Source organism: Nansenia antarctica (assembly GCF_963989245.1).
Source record: "Nansenia antarctica genome assembly, chromosome: 15".
NCBI lineage: Eukaryota > Metazoa > Chordata > Actinopteri > Argentiniformes > Microstomatidae > Nansenia > Nansenia antarctica.
In genome coordinates this window covers 30,885,638-30,913,137 of record NC_137685.1, presented here as the reverse complement: position 1 = coordinate 30,913,137, position 27,500 = coordinate 30,885,638, and the positions used below count along the sequence as shown (strand labels likewise).

General features: G+C 48.4%; 1 protein-coding gene across 1 annotated transcript in view; it reads right to left on the bottom strand.

Annotated features, from left to right (window-relative positions):
• Positions 1-27,500, bottom strand: part of iffo2b (intermediate filament family orphan 2b) — a gene marked incomplete at both ends in the record, with an annotated part of 41,499 nt that overhangs the window by 2,356 nt on the left and 11,643 nt on the right. Inside the window, 4 exons of the mRNA XM_080546153.1 lie at positions 4,414-4,568; positions 6,309-6,479; positions 7,710-7,805; positions 10,782-10,842. Of these exons, the coding sequence (XP_080402279.1) occupies positions 4,414-4,568; positions 6,309-6,479; positions 7,710-7,805; positions 10,782-10,842 (483 nt within the window). The remainder of the gene's footprint in view (positions 1-4,413; positions 4,569-6,308; positions 6,480-7,709; positions 7,806-10,781; positions 10,843-27,500) is intronic.

Here is a 27,500-nt window from a genome sequence, read left to right as displayed (position 1 = left end):
GTGTGTGTGTGAGATAATAAAGTGCACATACAAGAAGACATGGACAACAAGACATGCTGGGAAACAGAGTACAGAAAAAGACTTGAAGACAGTGACAGAGACAGAGGTTTGACAGTGACAGAGGTTCTGTTAACACAAACAACACTTTTATCATCCACATGTGAAAATCAGTGGAAGCTGGTGGAGGTAGAAATCGGAGGACGGTCTTATTGTAATGCAAGGAACGGAATGAGGAACGGTATGGTTTAATAATTGTTTCATGAAAACGGAAATACATTAAGTTTGGCATAATTGGATGGCTCCGCTCTGTATAGCTCCAATACTTACAAATCCCCTGTAGGTAGGTTAAATACCATAGGCAGGGAGCCCATGACGTATCAAACCCTTTAAATACCATAGGCAGGGAGTTCAAGACTTATCAACCACCCTGTAGGTAGGTTAAATACAATAGGCTGGGTGGAGGCTGGGTGGAGGGGGGGTGGAGGGGGGGGGCTGGGGTGGAGGCTGGGTGGAGGGGGGGTGGAGGGGGGGGGCTGGGTGGAGGCTGGGTGGAGGGGGGGTGGAGGGGGGGGGCTGGGTGGAGGCTGGGTGGAGGGGGGGGGCTGGGTGGAGGGGGGGGCTGGGGTGGAGGCTGGGTGGAGGGGGGGGGCTGGGTGGAGGGGGGGGGCTGGGTGGAGGGGGGGGGCTGGGGTGGAGGGGGGGGGCTGGGTGGAGGGGGGGGGCTGGGTGGAGGGGGGGGGCTGGGGTGGAGGGGGGGGGCTGGGTGGAGGGGGGGGGCTGGGTGGAGGGGGGGGGCTGGGTGGAGGGGGGGGGCTGGGGTGGAGGGGGGGGGCTGGGTGGAGGGGGGGGGCTGGGTGGAGGGGGGGGGCTGGGTGGAGGGGGGGGGCTGGGTGGAGGGGGGGGGCTGGGTGGAGGGGGGGGGCTGGGTGGAGGGGGGGGGCTGGGTGGAGGGGGGGGGGGGCTGGGGTGGAGGCTGGGTGGAGGCTGGGTGGAGGCTGGGTGGAGGCTGGGTGGAGGGGGGGGGCTGGGGTGGAGGCTGGGTGGAGGCTGGGTGGCGGGGGGGGCTGGGTGGAGGGGGGGGGCTGGGGTGGAGGCTGGGTGGAGGGGGGGGCTGGGGTGGAGGCTGGGTGGAGGGGGGGGGCTGGGGTGGAGGCTGGGTGGAGGCTGGGTGGAGGGGGGGGGCTGGGGTGGAGGCTGGGTGGAGGCTGGGTGGAGGGGGGGGGGCTGGGGTGGAGGCTGGGTGGAGGCTGGGTGGCGGGGGGGGCTGGGTGGAGGGGGGGGGCTGGGGTGGAGGCTGGGTGGAGGGGGGGGGGGCTGGGGTGGAGGCTGGGTGGAGGGGGGGGCTGGGTGGAGGCTGGGTGGAGGGGGGGGGGGGGCTGGGGTGGAGGCTGGGTGGAGGCTGGGTGGAGGCTGGGTGGAGGGGGGGGCTGGGTGGAGGGGGGGGGCTGGGGTGGAGGCTGGGTGGAGGCTGGGTGGAGGGGGGGGCTGGGTGGAGGGGGGGGGGCTGGGGTGGAGGCTGGGTGGAGGGGGGGGGGCTGGGGTGGAGGCTGGGTGGAGGCTGGGTGGCGGGGGGGGCTGGGTGGAGGGGGGGGGCTGGGGTGGAGGCTGGGTGGAGGGGGGGGGCTGGGGTGGAGGCTGGGTGGAGGCTGGGTGGAGGGGGGGGGCTGGGGTGGAGGCTGGGTGGAGGGGGGGGCTGGGGTGGAGGCTGGGTGGAGGGGGGGGGGCTGGGGTGGAGGCTGGGTGGAGGGGGGGGCTGGGGTGGAGGGGGGGGGCTGGGGTGGAGGCTGGGTGGAGGCTGGGTGGAGGGGGGGGGGCTGGGGTGGAGGCTGGGTGGAGGCTGGGTGGAGGGGGGGGCTGGGTGGAGGGGGGGGGGCTGGGGTGGAGGCTGGGGTGGAAGGGGGGGGGCTGGGGTGGAGGCTGGGTGGAGGGGGGGGCTGGGGTGGAGGCTGGGTGGAGGGGGGGGGCTGGGGCGGTGGGTGGGACGATAAGTATACTATACAATATATATATAATGTATTTATATATAAATATAATATATACCCATAAGTATACAGCAGTATGACAGCATAGCCAGTGGCGTTACCCTGTTTAACCATGGTAGAGAGTGAGTAGCAGCTGTTGTTAAGCCTCTTCCCTGAACATGTGATGGTGGTTGCATATGTGACACAGTCTGGTCAATTGGTCTTTCTTTTGAAAAATGTAAATACATTACAGCGTTGTTGAAAATCAATGACACATCGCTAGTCAACTAACACAGCTTGTTTTGTGAGCCTGCTAACAATGTAAAGTAGTGTTATAGTTAACTAGGTAGCAGTGGGGATTACTCACCCAATCCATTGCATTGCAGTATTTTGGCTTGACTAGCGAGTTTGTGTTGAGATTTTCAACAACGTTGAAATGTATTTCCGTGTTTCAAAATAAAAGTCTGAACATTTTGATTGGTTGCCGACTTGCGGCCCAAATGACCAGACCGTGTCACATGTGTAAATCAGCTGTCTGTCAAGAGCAGCACCATTTAATTTAAAGTGTCCCATCTGAACTAGCACAAGCTTCATTTGTCAAATATTCCTGTGTTTAACATGCAGCACTCTGCAATAACACTAGATGGGAGTGAAGGTCAACGTGATGCTAATCTACTGCACAACTATGAACCCATTCACTGACAGAGGCAGAGGAGCAGGACTGTGTTAATGGTGACTCAGTTTATGTCTCTGTGTCACAGTAATACAGATTCATAGACAGATTCATAGACAGATTCATAGCTCTTTAGTTCAGGGGTCTTCAACCTTTTTCAACCCAAGGACCCCTTGGATGAGAGACAAACAGAACAGGGACCCCCACATGAAATATATATTTTTAAATGTCTCACATTTTAAAGCCTATATAATAACTTTTATATTTACTTCATTCACCTTTTCTTTCACCGTATTAACCTATTGATATACTGGGTTATTAGCCTATATGTGTTTATGATTGATAAAACGTTCATGCATAATTATGATTGGTTATTATTATTGTTGTTGTTGTTGTTGTTGTTGTTGTTGTTGTTGTTGTTGTTGTTGTTGTTGTTGGCTTATGTTTGTTGAGGCTTATGTTTTCTATTATTATTATTTTTCAACAATGAAACTTTTAGCTTCAGGAAGCCAGGTATGCCTACCTCAGTGAGATGACTGGCCCTGGTTGGTGGTACACAGCTTGTCTATTCTGGGGGAGATGGAGGTTGTCAGGCAGAGCATCATGTCATCCTCAGACTGCTGTCTGGAACGGTATTTGCTCTTCAGGTAGGTGAGGGAGGAGAATACACTTTCACAAAGATAAGTTGTTGCAAAAGGCAAGAGGCTCATCGAGAACTGGGTGAGAGGCTGTGACTCGTACACATTCTTGTGTGTACTGTCTGTGGTTAGGTCGATCAGCTGATCTTCCTCAGCGGCTGTCAGGTTTGAGCCGTCGGATGCATTGTCTTTGCATGGAAACCGTATCCATGTCTTGTGCTTTCTCCAAGACTCAGTCTCAGAAAAGTACTTCTCATATTGACTTTCGAGTGCCTCCAAGTGATCAACAATTGCTCCGCGCGGTAGCAGAATCTCGTGGATAGCTGTGCGTAATTCAAAGACGCGCGCCAATACTGATCCACGGGAAAGCCATCTGACCTCGGCATGGTAAAGGAGCGCGTTATAGCGGCGCATAGAGAAGCAAAGAGGCGGGTTTGTTATTATCAAACTAACTAAATTAGTAACGTTATGCTAGTTATTAATTAACGTTAATTTCGCAATGAAGACCGAACTGCAGCGTTTTAGCCAACACCTAGCTTGCTAGACAGGTGTGTTTTTTTTTTCAGCTGACATTATGTGAGACTCTAGAATCATGGGCATCATTTATTTTGTAAATAGTTTTTGTCAAAAGTAGCTTATTATTGCCTATTAATGCTTGTACTTTACTCAATATCATTTTTGTTATATTTTTTAATTTTCACTGATTATTTTGGTGAAAAATGTCAATTATTATGACAAAAATTGGCGGACCCCCTGCAGTACCTCTGCGGACCCCCGGTTGAAGACCACTGCTTTAGTTCATTTAACATTGACTTGATGAATAAAGTCAAGGATGGCATTATACCAGGAACAGAGTGTAGTCATTAGTGTGTGTGTGTGTGTGTGTGTGTGTATGTGTGTGTGTGTGTGTGTGTGTATGTATGTGTGTGTGTGTGTGTCTGTGTGTGTGTGTGTGTGTGTGTGTGTGTGTGTGTGTGTGTGTGTGTCAAGAAATGTTACCTCTCCTTTGCTGCAGTTAGTAAGATGGTTGGGCGTGGCTGCGTGTGTATATGTGTGTGTGTGTGTGTGTGTGTGTGTGTCTGTGTGTGTGTGTGTGTGTGTGTACGTGCATGCGTACGTGTACGTGTGTGTGCTCCCTTACAGCTGGTTGAGCATGCGCTTCATCTCGTCAGTGATGTTGAGTGACCCGGGGACCTCCTCCTCTGACGTGCTGCTGGGGTCCGCGTCCATCTCTGAGCTCTCCTCGTCAGACACCACGGCCTTACGCTCCTTCCTCCTGCAGCACGCCATGGCACCCTGGGACACACACACACACACACACACACACGCATGCACACACACACATGCGCACACAGACACACACACACACACACACACACACACACACACACACACACACACACACACACACACAACCAGGTTACTAACTGCAGTAAAGGAGAGGTGACATTTCATGGGCCACATCTGGTCCCTCTTTCCACCAACGTGAACCTAGTTCAAGTTCTGGTGCTGGTGCTAGTAAACCTAGTTCTAGTTCTGGGGTGGTGCTAGTGAACCTAGTTCTTGTTCTGGGCTGGTGCTAGTGAACCTAGTTCTAGTTCTGGGCTGGTGCTAGTGAACCTAGTTCTAGTTCTGGTGTTGGTGCTAGTGAACCTAGTTCTAGTGCTGGTGCTAGTGAACCTAGTTCTAGTTCTTGTTCTGGTGCTAGTGAACCTAGTTCTAGTTCTGGTGTTGGTGCTAGTGAACCTAGTTCTAGTGCTGGTGCTAGTGAACCTAGTTCTAGTTCTGGTGCTGGTGCTAGTGAACCTAGTTCTAGTGCTGGTGCTAGTGAACCTAGTTCTAGTTCTGGGCTGGTGCTAGTGAACCTAGTTCTTGTTCTGGGCTGGTGCTAGTGAACCTAGTTCTAGTTCTGGTGCTAGTGAACCTAGTTCTAGTTCTGGTGCTGGTGCTAGTGAACCTAGTTCTAGTTCTGGTGCTGGTCCATATTCTTTGCTTTTCCATGGGCTGGAGAGCCACATCATTATGTCACCGTATACCGTCTCTGTGTTCAGCCCCTGACGTAAGCGTTTTTTTTGTTCTAGACCAGCCATGTGTTGGTGCCACTCTGCAACCAGTTTTCCTGACCGAGAGACAGTTCTTTCGCTGTCGAAGCGCGAAGAACTGGTTGGAGATTAGGCACCGGCTCCGAACCGGCCCTCAAACTGCCTTGGTGGAAAAGGGGAAGGTAGCATGCAGCACCTGAAAGGCCTCAGCCTGGGTCTGGCAGGGTTCATAGCTGGGCTTTAGCCAGCACTGGTGGCGCAATGTGATAACCTTGTGTGCAGCGAGGAAAGTCACCGCATCAGCATTTCACAGCTGAGCAGTGACTGTGTGTGTTTCTCTGTGTGTATAGAAGGGTCGATGACTATTGTGTTTATGAGTGTGCCAGTGTGTGTGTGTGAGTGTGTGCGTGTGTGTGTTTGTGTACATAGAAGGGTCAATGACTATTGTGTTTATGAGCGTGTGTGTGTGTGTGTGTGTGTGTGAGTGTGTGTGTGTGTGTGTGTGTGTGTGTGTGTGTGTGTGTGTGTGTGTGTGTGTGTGAGTGTGTGTGTGTGTGTGTGTGTGTGTGTGTGTGTGTGTGTGTGTGTGCATATATTAGAGAGAAAGCTTGCTGCAATGACTATCACTCCACTCCGTCACTCCACACTCCGAACCCTCTTTGCACTGCAGCTGTAGGAAACAGCGCTGGCTAGCCTTCCTAGCCTTCCGCTTAGACGAGACGAGAAGGGATTGTAGATTAGCAGTGGATATATAGCTGCTAGCGGCTAGATGCTAACGGATAGTTGCTAGATGCTAGCGGCTAGATGCTAATGGATAGTTGCTAGATGCTAGCAGCTAGATGCTAATGGATAGTTGCTAGATGCTAGCGGCTAGATGCTAATGGATAGTTGCTAGATGCTAGCGGCTAGATGCTAGCGGCTAACACTAGCTGCTAACGGCTAGCTGCTATCTCCAGTGTGAAGTGTGAGGTGTCGAAGCAGACCCGCCACCCACCTTCTCTGAGAGCGACCTGGCCGGGCTAACGTTGAACATCTTGGACATGTCCTCCGAGTTGCGCTGCTGCGCCACGTCACACAGTTTGGCGGTGATGTCGATGCGGCGGCAGATGTCCATGTCCACGTGCATGGCCTTCTCCTGGATCCTGGTGTCCAGTTCAGACATTTGCTGGAGAAAAGGAGGAAGGATAGTTGCCTGTGGTGAGGGGAGCCAGAAGAAAAATTCGAAAAGCATAACAAGCAGGAAATGTCGTTTCATTTGAAAACAATGTAAAGTTTTGTAAAAGCAGAATATTCTGTATCCATTTCTACCTCCCCCAGCCTCCCCTGGTGAAAAGGTATCTCTTTACTTTCAGGTCCAGATTCCTCCTGACCTATTGGGTACTCAGGTGCCGTCCGCCCTTTAGTGTGAGCAATGACAAAAGGTACACCTAATCTAAGGACGTGTCCCGAAGCACAAAGGCTTCATCCAGCACCCTGGGGACATGTGGGCTCAGACACACTGCACCTCACATCACTGTGTGTACCAGGGGAGGCAAGCGGAGGTAGAAATCAGAGGACGGACGCTCATACCGTTCCCAGCATTACAATGAGCCCGTCCTCCGATTGTGACCTCCACAAGCCTCCCCTGATAGCCTCCCCCTCTCTGAATGTATTTGAGGCCGAAGCTGCTATTTACCCGAGTGAAAAACCAACTTGGCAGGTAAACACAGAGGTCAGCGGAGGTAAACTGAGAATAGCTTCAATGAGGATCCAGACGGCCTCCTTTTCTGCTTGTTTTATGCGTTCACGCCTGACCGCTACCGCTGGACCAGGTGCAATGTCTTAGCGAGGGCCTAGCTCCCTGTCCAAGAACAACACAGGGCTGTGGCGAGCACAGCAAGCGCTCTGATCTACTGTTTGTTTATGAACGCACGCTATTCAGTGAATGCTCGTCTCAGAGAGCCTCTGGCGTTTTTAGTGGGACATTATTTTTCTGCAGCATGGTGAGAAGCCAAATAAGGAGAGTGTGAGTGTCGTCTGTCCCGGAGGGCCTATCTCTGACAGGGTTGATAGATGGAGACCCACAGGCGTCCATGATTGACAGCATCTCCATCACCAGATGTAGAGTGTAAGTGTGATGGAACAATATGACCCACATGCCAGGACAATCAACCACTGTCGCAACGCCTGAAATATAATTACAGTCGTTTTGGCAGGAATGTGACAGTGTGGTGTGAACTTTTGCGAACAGTCAGTAAGTAAGTAAGTCAGTCAGTCAGTCAGTCAGTCAGTCAGTCAGTCAGTCAGTCAGTCAGTCAGTCAGTAAGTCAGTCAGTCAGTCAGTCAGTCAGTAAGTCAGTCAGTCAGTCAGGCTACGTGAGGGAGGGGGGAGAGGGTGGGTTTGGGTCATACTCACATCACTCATCAGGCTCTTGAAGACCACCACCTCCGCCCTCAGCCTCTCCACCTTCTCATTCAACTCATCCTGGATCTCCTCCGACTCCTGGGCGTTCTGGATATACACACACACACACATGCACGCAGGCACGCACGCACGCACCCACACACACACAAACACACACACACACACACACACACACACACAAAAGCATACAAAAAAACAACAAGAGTCACAAACACATACAGTACGCATACATCATATAAGGAATATACTATTGAATATGGATATGATTTGTATTTTGCACTTTATTTCGTAGACATAGTGGGACTCAAGTGGTCAAGATGTCATGAGGGGAGGCTGGTGGAGGTAGAGACCAGAGGACGGGCTCATTGGAATGCATGGAATGGGATAAGGAATGGTATCAGACACTAAGCTCCATGCATTACCATTACCCGTCCTCCGATTCCTACCTCCAGCAGCCTCCCCTGGAGGCCACATGCTGTTTATTGAACATGAGGATGATGACGGCTCCAAAGCTCAGGAGGACTATAAAGTAAATTAAACTCAATAGCAGAACTGCTGTTACTTTTGAAGTGATTATCTTGGAGTAGATTTCCTGCACTCCCATGGCCAACAGAACTCCATCTGCCTGTGTGCTGTGTGAGGTTAAAACCCCCCAGAGAAGCTAGTCCCCTCCCTTCCTCTCCTCTCCTCTCTTCTACCGTCCCTCCCTCTCCTCTCCTCTCCTCTCCTCTCCTCTCCTCTCCTCTCCTCTCCTCTCCTCTCCTCTCCTCTCCTCTCCTCTCCTCTCCTCTCCTCTCTTTTACCGTCCTCTCCCATCCCCTACTGTCCCCTCCCTCCCCTCCCCTCCACTCTCCTCCCCTCCCCTCTCCGGCGTTCTGTTCTGCTGACCCATAATGCAACACTAACACAGATGCTGTAAAGCCACATGGCTGTAGGCATCGGGACAGAGCGAGCAGGGAAGGCTGGTGGAGGAGGTAGAAACTGGGATGCATGGAATGGAATGAGTCATGGTGTGTGTTTGATATCATTCCTCATTCCATTCCACGCATTACAATGAGCCCGTCCTCAAATGTCTACCTCCACCAGCCTCTCCTGCTACATACGGCAATAGATCTATGAGGAAACATGGTAACCTTCCTCATTCCATTCCACGCATTACAATAAGCCTGTCCTACGATTTCTACCATGACCAGCCTCCACTGAGAGAGAGAGAGAGAGAGAGAGAGAGAGAGAGAGAGAGAGAGAGAGAGAGAGAGAGAGAGAGAGAGAGGTGCTGAGGCTTTTATTGTGGCACAAAGAGAACATGGTCCCTGGCTGCCTTGGCCTGTGATGTTCTACTGACGTGGTGGTTAGTAGTACTGTTTCTTTGTACGCAGACATGAAGGATTGCTGCTAACACTGCTCAAGTGTGTTGGGAAACACTCAGCGTTATGAGCCCTCTCAGTGGAATGCAGCACCCTGCTCAGGGACGTGTTTGGACCAGGGTGTGACTGTGGTCTTGCCTGGCTAAGATCACTCCCTGGTCAGGGTGTGTCTCTCCCATCCCTCTTCTTTCTTCACATTCCATTGAGGTGGGTTATGAGGTTTTTTTGTGTGTTCTTCAATGTATGTTATCTAGAGCGCTACATCCCTGTAACCCAGTGTGGGGACTTATGACTCTGTGTGTTGTCATGGTTACATGATACAGTTTTACCTGTAGCCTACTGTGGGGACTTCAGACTCTGTGTGTTGTCATGGTTACATGATACAGTTTTCCCTGTAACCTAGAGAGTGCTCCCCGTCCCTTCGTCCTTGTATACTGAATGGAGAACGCTGCCCCCTGTAGGTTGTGATGTGCTACACTGATACGGCCGTTAGAACGACATGTACTGTTTTCTATTTCCACAGAGACATGGGTGGGTCAGAGGGGTGATGCAACACTAACAACAGGTTTTTTCCATGAGCCATTTAAGAGGATTTAGTGTCCTTGTAGGTTTTCTTTATCTGAAATAAGGTAAAGACATGCTGGACTCTAAACAAAGCTCAGGTTGGATTCAAGTGCCTTTGGATCCTGTACAGCGCAGGCCTGAATCAAGTTTATTGTTCCATCCCAATATACAAGCAGAACAGAGTAACAGAGTCTTAGGCTATGGTTCCTCAACATTGCAGCAGCAAGTGAAAAATGGCTCTAGTTATAAAAGGTAAAACAGTAAGAAAATATAATAATAGAAATATAATAGTAATATAAGAATAGTCATAATAAAAGGATCCAAAAAGGGATCAAGCACTCTCACATTTAAAAAATGTAATCAAATGTAACCAGCATAGTCACTGTGAACCTGTTTTGGGCTTTTACTATTTTTGAGGGTGCTGGGCTGTATTATTGACTTGTTAGGTTTTATTATCTGACACACATCTCTCTATGTCTGTCTCTGGCCGAGATCTGTTGACACACAACAGGACTGGGAGGCTCTGGGCAGAAACAGCGAGCTATGAGGGATAGTGACCTGGTGTGTCATACATATTTATGGTTCTGAGCTTTAGAATCCCTAGAGCTTTATAGTCTGGTGAAGGTGAGTTGGATGGTGATGTGAGGCCTCTGGAGAGGAGGGGCTCATAGTGATGGATGGAGCGGTGTAAGGCATGGTATAAGGCATGGCATCAAATACAAATGTCTGATATTTGTTTGATGCCGCTCCTCATTCCGTCCCATTCATTACAATGATCCCATCCTCGCTCCCATTTTTCACTCACCAGCCTCCAATGATGTGAAGGTGGTACATGACATTTGTCTTTCTTTGTCTAAAGTAAGTGAATCATCGATACATCAGTCGTCATAAGAAAAGGTCTATGCTAGGGCCAGGCCAGGTGTCATTGGCAGTCACAATGCCAGGAAGGCCGAGGTAGGAAGAAGAGGTAGGAAGAAGAGATAGGAAGAAGAGATAGGAAGAGGAAGGAAAAGGTACTTTATTTTGTATTTATTTTTAACTGATTAACAGTAGAGGAACTCTACAGAGGGACCGTGGGGGGTGAAGGGTAGGTTACAGTTTTGACAAGGTGAGCTGACGGCTGATGTTCTCTCACCTCCTGGAGAGTTTCCACCATGGACTCCATCTGCTCTCGTCTGGATAACTCCTCCTCCCATCTGCAACACAGAACACACACTGGATCAGACGTAGAAATAGAATGAGGAGAACACACACTACGTCAGCTAACATAGAAATACAATGAGAGGGGGCGCTTAGGTGGCGCGCTTAGGGTTCCCGGTTCGATTCAGGCCGCGGACATATCCTGCATGTCATCCCTTCTCTCTCTCTCACCCATCCTTCCTGTCAAATCTCTACTGTCTCTGTCACAATAAAAACGTAAAATATGAGTGGGACTGCCCCACTCAGAAAAAAATACTTTAAAAAATAATAAAAATACAATGAGAGGAACGGACATGGTCCCTCAGACTATGGCAGTTTGGCTAGTAGGTTACACCAAAATATGGCCTATATTGTAATATGTAATGGCCATGACACCATGGCAACTGAGCATAATTTCACTGAACATTCCAATGTCAATAGTTGGTTGTTAAAGCTGTAAGATAAAACCTCCAAATGGTACACCACAAGATGGCCGCCGGTACACCCACCATGGACTGTTGATTTGAATGGGCATATTTCTATGCACCGACTGTACCAAATGGTATTGTTATTGTTATAGGACAAAGGACATTGAGTAAATCAGAACATGTAGAGTTGAAACTATAAAGGCCAATGCACACGGCGTGCGATTTTGTCGCACGACAACATTCGATTCGCAATTCACACCAATGAATGAATTAATGTGAATTGACAATCGAATGTGCATTGCGATGCAATATTGTCGCACGACAACATTCGATTCTCCATTCACACCCACACACTTCGGTGGTGTGAATTGAGAATCGAATGTTGTCGTGCGCGACAAAATCGCACGCCGTGTGCATTGGCCTTAAGCTTATAAAAGAAATGGGTGGAGTCTCCTAGTATTGTACCAACCCCAGCTTGAACCTTTACCTGGTAGAGGTAGCAACCGGATCCCAGTCCTCATTTCGTTCCATGCATCACAATGAGCCCATCCTCCCCTGACATTTACCACCCCTCTCCCTCTCCCTCTCCCGTAACCTGAGCCCTCTCTGTCACCATCGCCCTCCGCCCGGCTACTGCATCTGACACCAATTAAGGCCAGAAGCTTTCATATACTTTCACACGCTGAACCAAACAAATATGAACTCATTTAGTATCGAGGGTGAATAAAGTTGCTCAAATTGTCAACACTGTAGAGTGCTATTATGGATGCACTCTAGAATGTTTATTCACCAAGACTGCATGTATTATAATGCTTCATTTGGTAAGCGATCAAAGTGTTATTGCTAGGTAAACACAATATAAAACACGTGACACTCTTATCTTGGTGGTGAGTGTTCCCCAATTATTTGGCAGTTGGAGTTAAACAACGTGAGAACGCCCTTGAAAGACCTTGAGGCGACGTTTGTTTCTCTGTTGTAGGACTGAAAAAACACAACAACAACTTGATGTTCCCACGATGTTGACCTTCCTTTGCCATAATGATGTGGCAGCTGAGAAGGCATCTAGGAGAGCCTCACTGCCCAGAATTCAGTGGCTAACCTCATCAGAAGAAGAGACATTCCTTTCATCCACACCCCACATACGGGGAAGAGCTATGTCTATGTCTATGTCTGTGTCTATCTCTATGTCTATGTCTGTCTGTCTCTGTGTCTGTGTCTGTGTCTATCTCTATGTCTATGTCTATGTCTAGTTTGTGTCGAGTTTGTAGGTAATTGTAGGTAATAGCTGAGAGGAAATGGAGAAAAACTGGCCTTTCTGATGACCTTAACCTCTATCACTCTCTCCTTGCCAACTACGCCTCCTCGGCATCAGCTGCTAAAACATCCTACTATCATTCAAAAATACATTCTTCTGCCTCTAATCCTAGAAAACTGTTCTCCACTTTCTCTTCACTCCTTAATCCACCTCCTCCCCCTCCTCCTTCCTCCCTGTCCGCCGATGACTTTGTCACCTACTTTGAAAAAAAGGTGGACGACATCAGCAGCACCTTTCTCCCCCCACCGCTCCCTCCTCCCACTAACAATGCTAACACTGTTCCCACTAACAATGCTAACACCCCCTCCAAACTCTCCCCTCGACACTCGATCTCTGGATTGTCATCTTTTTCCCCCCTCTCCCCCGATGAGATTCTCACACTTATCACATCAAAGCGGGCAACCACATGCCCTCTTGACCCCATCCCCTCCCCCCTTCTCCAATCCATTTCCGCCGACATCCTTCCTTACCTTACCACCCTAATCAACTCCTCCCTATCCACTGGATCTGTCCCAGCGGCCTTCAAAATAGCCCGAGTCAAGCCTCTCCTCAAGAAACCTACCCTTGACCCATCATCTGTCCACAATTACAGACCTGTAGCCCTTCTCTCCTTCCCTTCCAAAACCCTTGAACGCGCGGCATCTAAACAACTGACTGACTATCTCCGGAAGATGGATCACTTAGACCCCCACCAATCCGGCTTCAAGGCTGGGCATTCCACTGAGACTGCGCTCCTTGCTGTCACGGAAGCCCTCCACTCTGCCCAAGCTTCCTCCCTCTCCTCTGTTCTCATTCTCCTTGACCTGTCTGCTGCCTTCGACACAGTCAATCACCAGATCCTTCTCTCCATCCTCTCAGACCTGGGCATCTCTGGCACCGCACACTCCTGGTTTTCTTCCTACCTGGCGGGCCGCTCCTACCAGGTGACCTGGAGAGAATCGCTATCTTCTCCACGAACCCTCTCCACTGGAGTTCCCCAGGGTTCCGTCCTAGGGCCCCTACTCTTCTCCCTCTACACCAAGTCTCTTGGCTCGGTAATCTCTTCACATGGGCTCTCCTACCACAGCTACGCAGACGACACTCAACTCTTCCTGTCCTTCCCCCCGTCTGATGTACACGTGGCAACCCGTATCTCAGCATGTCTCGCTGACATTTCAACTTGGATGGCTGACCACCATCTCAAGCTCAATCTTAACAAGACCGAGCTCCTCTTCATCCCCGGGAAAGCCTGCCCTCTCCAAGACTTCTCCATCACAGTGTAGAACTCTACTGTAACCCCCTCCCTGACAGCCAAGAACCTTGGAGTGATCCTGGATAACCGACTATCCTGTGCGGAGAACATTGCAGCAACGGCTCGCTCCTGCAGATTCTTCCTCTACAACATCAGAAGGATACGACCATTCCTTACCAGAGAGGCAGCGCAACTCTTGACCCAGGCACTGGTCATCTCCCGCCTGGATTACTGCAATGTACTCCTGGCTGGGCTCCCCGCTTCAGCCATTAGACCTCTGCAGCTCATCCAGAATGCTGCTGCCCGGCTGGTATTCAACCTCCCCAAATACTCGCATGACACCCCTCTCCTTCGCACCCTGCACTGGCTCCCGATAGCAGCTCGCATCAGATTCAAGACCCTGGTGCTTGCATACCAGGCAGCTAAAGGGACAGCCCCTGCCTACCTGAAGGAAATGGTAACCCCCCAAACCCCTGCCCGCTCACTCCGCTCCTCCACCTCGGCTGGCCGACTGGCCCCACCTCCTCTACACAGCAGTCGGGCTGCCCGATCACGTCTCTTCACAACACTGGCTCCCCGCTGGTGGAATGAGCTCCCCACGGCTGTCAGAACGGCAGAGTCACTACCCATCTTCCGTCGTAGACTGAAGACCCATCTCTTCAGGTTACATCTTAACTGCTCCTCCTGAGACATCTTCTGACCCTCACCACTACGTCTCCTAAAGACACCCGCTTTCCCCTCTACTGTGTTCCTAAGAACTTCTATTGCCCCCTGATAGGATGTGTTTTATCATTGTGCTTAGGTAAACCCTGAATACTTTATCATTAGTGATTATCAGCAAGTTGTAACATCTGACTATTGAGAAGTGAGCCAACCTCTCTCGCTGTATCAGCACAAAACTGCAAACAGGCTTTTCTGTAATTGGACCTGGGCCAGATTTAGAGAGCACGGGTAGTAAGACCAGTATAGGTTACCAGTGGTCAGCAAGACAGGACAGCATGGACACAGGATGGAGACTTATTTGGGAACTGTTGTCAGTATATTTGGGAACGAACGGTCAGCTGACTGAGAGTCAGGTAACTGTTGACCGGAACGAACAAACCGTTATGGTATTGGAAAGAGGCGAAAGCCACATCTAACTTTAGTGGCAAGGTACAGCTGTTTCCGGTGTCAGCGGAAATCTAGGATATAAGCCCATTGCAAAGTGTCATTCGGGGCGTGTCTCTCCTCGTTGCTTGCCGTGTGTTGAGAGGCTGCCCAGCGCTGTATGGAATAAACTTTATCTTAATTGTCTACTTGAGCAATCTATTAATTATTCACTTAACGGGGAAGGAACAAATCTAGGTCGCCGCCTATCATCTGACATTCACCGACTATCACCCCCCTTGTACTGTTTCTCAGTTTCCCCAGTCATATAAAATTTAAAAAAGTTTTAGTAGAAGGCGATAATAGGGAGAAGGTTTTTCCTTCTATCAGTGGCCCCGGGCCCGAGCTAGAGTACTCTTCCTGCAACAAATGGTGGACTGCTGATTCACATGCTTAGTATTCAAATGTATTGATTGTAAGTCGCTTTGGAATAAGGCGTCTGCTAAATGCCAAAAATGTAATGTAAATGTAATAGTTTTTATTAATGTATAACATATTGCATTCACAATGCTAACTGTTTTGATGACTGCTAGTCTAACATTAACGTTCTTACTAAGCTGTTATAGATATAATGTACCTGATCCACACAGTGTGTAATTGATTCCTATGCAAATCAGAGACCCTATAAAAACGATATTGATTAAAAAATACATGAACTATTATCCTTGCATTAAGATGAACTCAATTGAACTTACTGAGTGATTTGTTGATGACATTTTTGCTTTTTAGCTCATTTTAAGCGTGTCATAGCAAAGGGTGTGAAGACTCATGCACAAGAGGTATTTCTGTGTTTCAATTTGAATACATTTGCAGACATTTCTAAAAATGTGTTTTCACTTTGCCATTATGGGGTATTGTGTGTGGATTGATGCCAATTTCTATTGATTTAATACATTTTAAATTGAGTCTATAACACAACAACATGTGGAAAAAGTGAAGGGGTGTGTTGACTTTCTATAGCCTCTGTGTGTACGGTACGTGACCTCCAAAGAAACAAACACCATTATGCTGAGGAGAGATAAAGGACGACACCACATATGTATCTATCAACAGTGTACATCAACATAATGTGGTAACTTCAGAAATTCCACTGTGTTATTATTAGTTAGTTATTAGTTATAAACAAACTCTCCAGTCAGGAGCAGGGGAGGCTGGGGGAGGCAGAACTCAGAGGACAAGCTCATTGTAACACAAGGAATGGAACGAGGGATGAGGGATGGTATCAAACACACGTCACAATGAGCCCATCCTCTGATGTCTCCCTCCGCCAGCCTCTACAGTCAGCAGGGAACAGACTGAGAAACGTGAGTGTGTATGAACCGCCTGACCCTGTCATGGCCACAGTGCAAGTATCAATCATATCAGTCTATGATTTGCAGCGGGGAGACAGACCACATCACTCTCGGCTATTAGCAGCCCAGTCGAGTCCTGTTAATATAGCCTGCTTCTGTTAATATAGCCTGCTTCTGTTAATATAGCCTGCTTCACAGTATAAGATGACTTTATGCATCCCTTATGGATGTTAGATCAGAACTATGGGTGCATTCGATATAGCCTGATGCTTGTTTATTTATTTTATTTAACTCCTGTCATTTGTATGCATATATATTTTATTTTATTTTATTATTATTATCATTTTTTATTATTATATGTATATAATGTAGATATATATATACAGTATATAAATCTTTTTTTAAATTATTATTATATTTTTGGCAAATAGTTGGCAATAGGTGTTTGGTGGATGGGTGGGTGGATACATAGGGGCAAAAGAAAAAATAGAAGGACCTTCATTCCTTTTTGTGTACCCATAAGTGCTGTACTGTGTACTTCCTTCTAATAAAATATTGTTTAAAAAAAATATTATATATAGCCTGCTTCTGGGGAGGGCGGTGGAGGTAGAAGTCTGAGGACTATTGTAATGCATAGAATGGAATGAGGACTGGTAGCAAACACGTGTGCTTGATATCCTTCCTCATTCCATTCTGTGCATTATTACATTGAGCCCATCCTCCGTTTTCTACGTCCGCCAGCCTCCCCTGCATCTCAAATTAGACTGGGCCTCCGTTACCCTGGGAGACAAGCAGGGGACATGCTGAGTCACTGGTTCCTAAAACAGAGAGGAATTAAAGAGTGGAGAGAGAGCTCCCTCAACGATATGAGGCAAGCCACAGCGTCAGACACCCAGAGTGTGTGTGTGTGTGTGTGTGTGTGTGTGTGTGTGTGTGTGTGAGTGAGAGTGTACTGTATGTGTGAGTGAGAGTGTACTGTATGTGTGTGTGTGTGTGTGTGTGTGTCTGTTTGTGTGTGTGCGTGTGTGTGTGTGTGTGTGTGTGTGTGTGTGTGTGTGTGTGTGTGTCTGTGTCTGTGTCTGTGTCTGCGCTTGTGCATCTGTGTGTGTGAGAGAGAGTGAAAGAGAGGGGAGGTCATCTTACCAAAACCAAATGAATGCTGGGACATTCCTCCTATCTCTGCCCTTACCATGGAAACAGACACAGAGACGACAACACTCTAGTAACACCGCCCAAACACGAGGGATAAACAACCTCTACCTCCTCAGAGAGACCCTCCTCTCTAACAAACACGGCCTTGTCTCTGCTCAGCCGCCACTAAATGTCCGTTGTCTAATTAGGGAGAAGTATCCTTGGCCGGCGGGGTCGGTCAGTCAGTCCCCTTCACACCGTGATTGAAGCGTTGTTGTGAAAAACGCTGCCGCTGCTGCTTTCCTGTGTCCAGACACCCTGCCTCCGCCCGCCCGCCTGCCGCAGGGCTCGAAAGGTCACCACAGTTCATCACTGCATCACTTCCTCTGCAGACAGTGAACAACAGTCTGTCACAGCATCTGCCGCCGGTGCTCTGCATCACTTGGCATGTCACTTCCTGAATAGGCACCACTACCTACTATGTCATTTCCTGTTGACATAGTGTTGTGGGCCAATCGGAGCAGGACAGGTGTGATCAGATGAACACATGACCTGTGATGTCATTTCCTTCATATTGTGTTGCAGGCCAATTGGAGTAGAGCGGTGTATTTGACATCATATTCACTGCAATTCCATGTAGAGAGGTTTATAATAATAATAATAATAATAATAATAATAATAATAATAATAATAATAATAATAATATATGCCATTTAGCTGACGGTTTTATCCAAAGCGACTTACATTGGAGTGAGTGCATACCTTTTTCAGTATGTATGGTCCCAGCAGGAATCGAACCCACAACCTAAGTGTTGTTAGCGTAGGGGAGGCTGGTGGAGACGGACATCGGAGTACGGGCTTATTGTAATGGACGTGTTTGACGCCATTCCTCATTCCATCCCGTGTATTACAATGAGCCCGTCCTCCGATGTCTACCTCCAATAACCACCCCTGTCTCCAACATGCTGTCTGCTACATCTGTATACTCCATCATTTCCAGGAAATGGAAAATCATCTTGGTAGGCCACAGGCATCACAAGGTAAACCCAACCTCCACTTGGCAAGGCAAACACAGAAACATACCAGATCTACCTCGTCCAAACACAGAAACATACCAGATCTACCTCGTCCAAACACAGGAACATACCAGATCTACCTCGTCCAAACACAGGAACATACCAGATCTACCTCGTCCAAACACAGCGTGAGACGCGACACCGTGGCAGAGGTATTCTGGCTGGCCTCTGCCATAACCCTGCTCCAGAAGGCCTGCTGGGGAGCCGTATCTTTGGTGGAAGAGTCGGAGAACAGACCTGGAGTCTCCTTACAAGGACAGGGACCAGTAGGCGTGACTGTGTCACCCCACAGACATCTGCCTGTGTGAGATCTGAGGCCGCTTCTGCAGTCAGGGAGGGGCTGTTTCTAACAGGACTGCAGCACAGTCTGATCTCAGAGAGGATGAGTTCTTTATTGTGATGTAGCATACTATAAACGCTTGTTTTGTCTTTGTTTGACAAATAATCAGTCATAGAACCATAGAACAGACAGCAGGAGAGGCTGGTGGAGGTATAAATCGGCTCATTGTCATTCCCCTCCATGCATTACAACCAGCCCGTCCCTCCGACTTCTGTCTCCGCCGGCTCCCCCTGTTATCTGGTGATCTCTTCTATGAAAGAATATGGTCTGAAATATCAAAAGGGAGACTTTTGTGTGACGGTTCTTAACCAGGCTAGAATAACACAGTTGAGAGGTCACAAGAGCAGAGATTCTCATGCCATTCTTCCGTGGGGACAATAGCATTCCGGTAGGCAGCGGTCCCTGCCAACACACACTGCCTCTCAGCGTGGTATGCCCAGGCTGTGCCGTTCGCACGCGAGCTGTCCAAACCTCTGCTCGTCACTACGCCCCAGCACCAGAGGAATGGTTACCCCACGAGCAGTGTTGTAGTCTAGTTTTTTCTAGTGGGTATACTGTGATTTTCCCCTCCCAGCCTCATATCGTTCATTTCGGAACGCCATAAAAATATATCTGCGCTCCCAGTCTAACGTTATATATATAACATTACATGTTATAAGGCTGATCTGTGCATGATAGTGCTGCATTTTGACATATTTCATGTCGCATCTCCCCCCGTTGATGGTATATGACACTATAGTCAGTCCCAATGGTCCAAAATTCAAGTGCTTCATAACACAGACGGGTGAATTTTATGAATGAAAGTGTGAAAGTTCTGTCACAAAACGGCGTTACGTATCCTCACACATTTTTAAGTGGGTATAGGGAAATCCTTGGCCTTTCCTAGTGGATATCACGTAGACTACACCACTGCCCACGAGCACCATTTCAGAACCCATCATTGACTCGTGTTTTCAGCGGTTCGGTTGTGAAAGATCTCATGCTAGTTTATTTACCGTTACCAAATCAAATCGTTTTCAATATCATCAAAATGTTTTGTTTTTTTAATCAGTATTAGTTTGAATTTAAAAAAATCTAGGGCTCCATTGTGATTGTTGTAATTAATGACATTTGATTAAAACTCAATTTTAATAATCCCGGGGCAATAAAATAAGTCTGATTTATAAAGGCTGGTGAACCGTTGTGCAACACAATGGCTCAAGGGGTAATGGGATGTGCCATTGTGCCAAACCCTACATTCCTTGACTAAGTACTGAGCACTGAGTACCTCCCTTCTAAGCTTTCTGGACCGGGTCAAGGTTTAGGTGCTCAGCTCCTCTTTTGTGTTTATCAGAACAGTGAATTCATGTTCCTGACTTCCTGTATTCAGTTAATCCTGTTGTACTTACACCACACCCTGTGAGCCAACCACAAATATGTGGTTAGCCTTTATCCAACCTTTTGGAAATTTGTCTCTAACCACATCGTATCTGTCGGTACAGGCAATTTCTGTTCTAATTACAGTCTCGAATGTCAGAATGTCACGGGTAGAACACAACATTTTGTTTGTTGTTTGCGATGCAGAGAATCAGGCCTCCTTTAGGTTCTTCTTGATAACCATGTGCCTGGCTTTGACAGCCATGTGACAAGCCTAAAAGATAATATCAAAACAATCCGACAATATCAAAACAATCCAATAACATTTCTACAAGGATGATCACCGTGTGGAAATCTAATGACAAACATCACGTCATTATCGGACACGATAAATACAAAGTAAGCATAGCATCGTCATAATTATGACTATCAATACTGATCTGGCCGAAAAAAACAACAACCCGGAACTGTTAGTACCGAAGGTTTAAAAGGATCCATATGGTCTGCAGTACAGAGAACGAACACACCCTTTCAGCCAGGCGAGGCTGGCGGAGGTAGAAATCTGAGGATTTACGGTCATTGTAATGCATGGAACGGAATGAGGAATGGTATCAAACATTTGAACCCCCCCCCCCCCGCCCCCCCTCGGTGACAGCATTGCACATCCTCTCTCCATGCAATTAAATCGCAGGCAGTGCGGCTTCCAACCAGGATTTACTGTACTTCCCTCGTATATTCCTCCTTCAACAAACCTCGTGGCAGGGGGGATGGTACACAGCACGGGGTGGCGTGAGCGCGGGCGGGAGGGAGGGGGTGTGGGAGGTGTACACAGCACAGGGGGCGGGGGGGTACACAGCACAGGAGGAGGGGTAAGGGGGGGGGGGGACATCTGACACTGTGGTCGGGACAGGAAATAGTAGGAAAGAGGGTGAGCAGGCCTGTCTCGGTCTAGGGGGGAGGGGGGATATCGGCGGGAGGTTATTGATCGTGTGTCACGGCTGGCACTGTGTGATCTATAGCATCCACACGGCCTGGGACATGAGTGGAGTGTTAATGAGCATGGAGCATGGAGAGATGGAGTGAAGGGAGTGCACAGTGTGTATCAGGGGAGGTAGAAAGCGGAGGATGAGGCTTATTTTTAATGCATGGAATCAATGGCATGAGGAATGGTATCAGACACAACATGTTTGATACCGTTCTATGCATTACAATAAGCCTGTCCTCCGATTTCTACCTCCATCAGCCTCCCCTGCTGTATGTATACGGTGGAAGAGAGTCTCCCTATGGAGGCTGCCTGTCTGTCTGCCTGTCTGCCTGTCTGTCTGTCTGTCTGTCTGCCTGTCTGTCTGTCTGCTTGTGCTGAATAGACAACAGATCAAGGTCAGAGAGCCTCATCCGATTTGCCCTGATCTCATTCGCTGCTCCCTGCCCTCCATCTTCCTCCCCTCCTCCCCCTGACCTTGTCCCCCCCCTCCCCACTCCTTCCGCCCTTCCTCTCCTTACTCACTCCCCCTGCCCCCCTCCCCACTTCCCCTCCCCTCTCCCCACTCTCAGCCTCCCTCATCCATCCCTTCTTTCAGTCTCCTTGTGCAGAACATACCACTACCTACAGCTGATACACACACACACACACACACACACACACATTCCTCCCTCACTAGGTCACTCGAATTGTACATATATACTGTAGACGCCTGCTCGGGTCATCATTCACTGAATGCGGGCGAGCTGTCTCCCTGCTCCTAGCTGTCTCCCTGCACCTAGCTGTCTCCCTGCTCCTAGCTGTCTCCCTGCTCCTAACTGTCTCCCTGCTCCTAGCTGTCTCCCTGCACCTAGCTGTCTCCCTGCTCCTAGCTGTCTCCCTGCTCCCTGCTGTCTCCCTGCTCCTAGCTGTCACCCTGCTCCCTGCTGTCTCCCTGCTCCAAGGGCCCAGTCTTAAATAGAACACTCCTCCTCTCCCAGACCAACTACAGACCAGCCAGGTGCCAAAAACATCAGGGTTGCTCAATCACCAGTGCATCTCTGCAGCAGAGCACATCATTGGTCTGCAGGGACTGGGAGGACAGTAACGTAACGTTTGATTGGTCACGGAGAGTGAGAAACCGTTCAATGGTTTGAAACTAATGTGGGAGAACATTTTTTGAGGTAAAACAGAGAAGCACTGAGGAGGAGAAAGCTATCTAGCCGACCGCCTGTATCTGTTCTATTGATTTCTCCCACACAGCCTGTCTGTTTTACACACACAGTTATCTCCACTTCTCATACTACTCATTAATCATAAAAGGCGGCTCAGACTTTCTACGTCTTAACTAGGGATGTCCCGATCCCACTTTTTCACTACCGATACCGATACCGATACCTGGGCTTCGGGTATCGGCGATACCGATACCGATCCGATATTTGTATACATTTTTTGACCCCTGAATAATAACAAATACCTCCCCAGTATATAGTCCACACCAACAACAGTTAAATTAAAGACTGCCAGCCTTTATTAAAGCAACAAATACGACGTGTTGTGGATTGGAACTACGGATCATAAGCTTTCAAATGATGTGTCATACATTGAAATCCGAAAAAATATGAAGTTAGAGTCATTTGAATGTTGTTAGACGTCAGGCACATATAGGGTTAACCTCTTTGTAATGAAACCGGAAGCACACAGCGCAGCGCTATGCGCATTTTAAGCGCATATAGGACTCGCGTGAAGCGCTATGCGCATTTTAAGCGCATATAGGACTCGCGTGAAGCATTTCTGCGACACGTGTTTCTGTTCACTGTTTTTATTTCCTCATCGCTTATACACATAATTTTGACTGCGGATGACAGTAGGATCGGATCGGAGCCTCTTTTTTTTCTGGTGCGATCCCCGATCCAGCATTCAGGACCAATATCGGGTCGATATCCGATATCAGTATCGGATCGGGACATCCCTAGTCTTAACTGCAGAATTCCGCAGTAGTGGACAGTAGTGAACAGTGCCGAATAGTACGGAGCCTCCCTGGGGGTCACATGGTAGAAAAAAAATATTTGATGTGTGAATCCGTTCCCTCTGTTTAGTAAATCTGTTCCCTCGGTTTAGTAATCCGTTCCCTCGGTTTAGTAATTCGTTAGGGTTAGGGTTAGGGTTAGGCCCACGAGCCAGAACGATCGCAAGGATTCTAACCCTAACCCTAACCCTAATCCTTGCGATCGTTCTGGCTCATAGGGCCTAACCCTAACCCTAACCCTAACCCTACTAAACTGAGGGAACGGATTCACACATCAAATATTTTTTTCTACCATGTGACCCCAGGGGGGCTCCATAGAATAGTTCAACAGGAGCAAAAGAACAAGAGGTAAAACACAATCACAACACCTCTTCACTTTATATTAATTTATCTCTACTCACTGTAATAGCTTATACTCTAATACCATGCGCTGTCTACATTCATACTGTGCATATCATATCATAACTACGGTATATATTTATATTATATATGTATATTCACTTTATATTCATTCATTTAGACTCATTGTAATATCTTATACTGTAATACCATGCACCGACTACATTATCATGTCTTTAGCACCATGCCACTATCTGGTTAGATGCCAAACTACATTTTGTTGTTTCGGTATTGCACTCTCTGAAATGACAATAACGTTGAATCTAATCTAATCTAATCTAATCTGATCCGATCCGATCCGACCCGACCCGACCCGACCCGACCCGACCCGACCCGACCCGACCCGACCCGACCCGACCCGACCCGACCCGACCCGACCCGACCCGACCCGACCCGACCCGACCCGACCCGACCCGACCCGACCCGACCCGACCCGACCCGACCCGACCCGACCCGACCCGACCCGACCCGACCCGACCCGACCCGACCCGACCCGACCCGACCCGACCCGACCCGACCCGACCCGACCCGACCCGACCCGACCCGACCCGACCCGACCCGACCCGACCCGACCCGACCCGACCCGACCCGACCCGACCCGACCCGACCCGACCCGACCCGACCCGACCCGACCCGACCCGATCCGATCCGATCTAATCTAATCTGATCTAATCTGATCTAATCTGATCTAATCTCTGGTACTGAATGAGGGTAAGAGCTAAGTAAGCATTAACACCTGACATGGGGGAACGCAGCTTTAGCCAATTAGATATAAGTAAATTAACTACCAATCTGATGGTGACTGCTAGTTGAATGGCCACACTAGGTTGAATGGTCACTAGTGTAGTTGAATGGTCACTAGTGTAGTTGAATGGTCACTAGTGTAGTTGAATGGTCAATAGTGTAGTTGAATGGTCACTATGTTGGTTGAATGGTCACTAGTGTAGTTGAATGGTCAATAATGTAGTTGAATGGTCACTAGTGTAGTTGAATGGTCACTAGTGTAGTTGAATGGTCACTAGTGTAGTTGAATGGTCACTAGTGTAGTTGAATGGTCACTAGTGTAGTTGAATGGTCACTAGTGTAGTTGAATGGTCAATAGTGTAGTTGAATGGTCACTAGTGTAGTTGAATGGTCACTAGTGTAGTTGAATGGTCACTAGGTTGGTTGAATGGTCACTAGTGTAGTTGAATGGTCACTAGTGTAGTTGAATGGTCACTAGTGTAGTTGAATGGTCACTAGTGTAGTTGAATGGTCACTAGTGTAGTTGAATGGTCACTAGGTTGGTTGAATGGTCACTAGGTTGGTTGAATGGTCACTAGTGTAGTTGAATGGTCACTAGTGTAGTTCATTGGTCATTAGTGTAGTTGAATGGTTGGTAGTGTAGTTGAATGGTCACTAGGTTGGTTGAATGGTCACTAGTGTAGTTGAATGGTCACTAGGTTGGTTGAATGGTCACTAGTGTAGTTGAATGGTCACTAGTGTAGTAGAATGGTCACTAGGTTGGTTGAATGGTCACTAGTGTAGTTGAATGATTGATAGCGTGGCTGAGTCTCAGGGGGCCTAGCGTGACAGTGTATCGTATGACTCAGCAGATTCCCATAGCTGCCTCCCCTTCCTGGGTAGGACGACCACAGCCATAAATACAAGCCTTCAAATAGCCCCCGCTGAAACAGCCTGAACACCAAGCCTTCACAGCATGTATCAATGACCTTGAAGAGGACTAGCAGCTGAGAGGGTGGAGGGTTTGACTCCAGCATGACCTTTTATAGGTTCATTGTCATGAAACATGAAATATTTCCGTGTTTCAATATTTCTTTAATTCTGTTACATTTTAATTCTGGGGGCATTTAGCAGACGCCTTTATCCACAGCAACTTACAACAAATACATTTGACTAAGTAGGTGAATCATCTATCCATCAGTTATAGCTGGAAAATGTAACCTATGCTTGGGCAAGGGGCCATTGGCAGTCATAATGCTAGAAGAAGGATTCTTTTTAAAATAATAATTATTATTTACATTCATTTTACATTTTAATTTGATGAATTACAGAATTCTTTAATTCTGTATGGTGAGGTGTGGCCCACTAGACCAAGCTAAAGAGACTGGTTTATGAACCTACAGGCTATGGGTAACATGCTTCCTAGAGGTAGCAGTATTTCACAAGGATCATGAAAGGCAAGAGGGCGTTCTCATTTGCAGCCCCTTCCTCTTGGAATTCTTTACAGCAGAGTCTGAAACTGTCTCATCTGATCCCTCTCTCCAGTTTCAAGCTCTTGCTGAGAGACATACAGTGCGAGTCTATGATTTGTTCTTGCAATTGAGTTGACCCTCCCTTTTGCTCATTGCTGACCCCTCCCTGACCCTAGCTCTTTAGCTAGTTTTAGGTTTTGTAGTTTTAGTTTAGTTTGAGACTATCTTAGACTGTTTTAGACTAGTTTTAGTTTTAGACTATGTAGTTTTAGTTTAGTTTTAGACTATGGAGTTTTAGTTTAGTTTTAGACAATGTCGTTTTTAGTTTAGTTTTAGACTATGTAGGCCAGGTTTTGTATTGTATTTGTTTGTGGTGGATGTTGTTGTTGTATGCCTGTGAACAGGTCACACTTGAAAATGAGCCCTTGGGGCTCAATGCGTTTTTACCTGTATAAATAAAGGTTAAATAAAAAATAACAAAATCTGTGTGTGTATGTATGTGTGTGTGTGTGTGTGTGTGTGTGTGTGTGTGTGTGTGTGTGTATGTGTGCGCGTGCGTGCGTGCGTGCGTGCGTGCGTGCGTGCGCACACATGCGTTTGCTTGTTTAGAAGGGACTGGATTAGATAGGTTCAACATTGACAGTTGGAGGATGTAGCTATTGGAAAATCTAGCCTGTGAGTTTCATGAATGTGTTCTCCTGACACGCAAGGGAAGAAATTGCCTCTTAAATTAAAGTGCTGGCAACGACAGTATTTACTGAATCACTAAGCAGTCTGTTGCATGCAGTTACAGGGTTTGGGGCGGAAATATGAATTGGGCTTGATGGTGATACACAACTACCGGTAGTCGTGTGAGTGTGTGTGTGTGTGTGTGTGTGTGTGTGTGTGTCTGTGTGTGTGGCCTCAAGCACAGCAAGCTCAAAGCCCAGCTTTGTCAGTGGAACATCATAAAGACAGAGCGGAGAGACAGATTACATGTCCTGCAGAGCCCAGTACAATGGACCAGCATCTCCATGGAGCCCTACAGCAACACAGGCCGGAGGGACGGGCCCGGACAGCGCTGGGGCGGGTGGGCGCGCTGACGTCACTGTGAAGCCCCTCTGCAGTACGGTAGGTGGTTCTCGTACACACGCGAGCGCCGAGCACACACACACGCACGCATGTACAGGCACACACACACACACACATACACACACAGTCACGTACACGCACACACACACACACACTCACACACACACCTACCCACATAACTTGTGCATCACCGTCAAACACGACTCACGCTTCCTCCCGCCCCTCTGACTACAGGTAGGCCTCTGATTCAGAATGTGTGCTGCTCATCCACTGATCACAGTCACTAGTTCAACAGGAGGTGTGTGTGCACTGGCGGACTCAGGGGGGGGGCGAACGCCCCTCCTGGTGCCCCCACGGTTGAAAAACGTCTGTCTTAAGTGCCCTTTTGAGTAGCAAAAATGCCCTTTTGAGTGGCGAAAATGAGAGGACGTGCCCTATTAGTGCCCCTCCAATGGTCTAAACGTGACCATGTGCCCCCACAGTTGAAAAACGTTGCACTAAAGTTCCCTTTTGAGTGGCGAAATTAGAGGATGTGCCCTATTGGCTGCCCTTCCAATGGTCTAAACTTGACCATGTGCACTGACGGGGTCCCATGTTGTGCAGTAGGTGCCCTTTTTTTCTTTTCGCCCCTGCTCTTCAAACAGCCTGAGTCCGCCACTGTGTGTGTGTGTTGAGGCAGGGTGGGGAGGGCTGGAGCCAGCATTG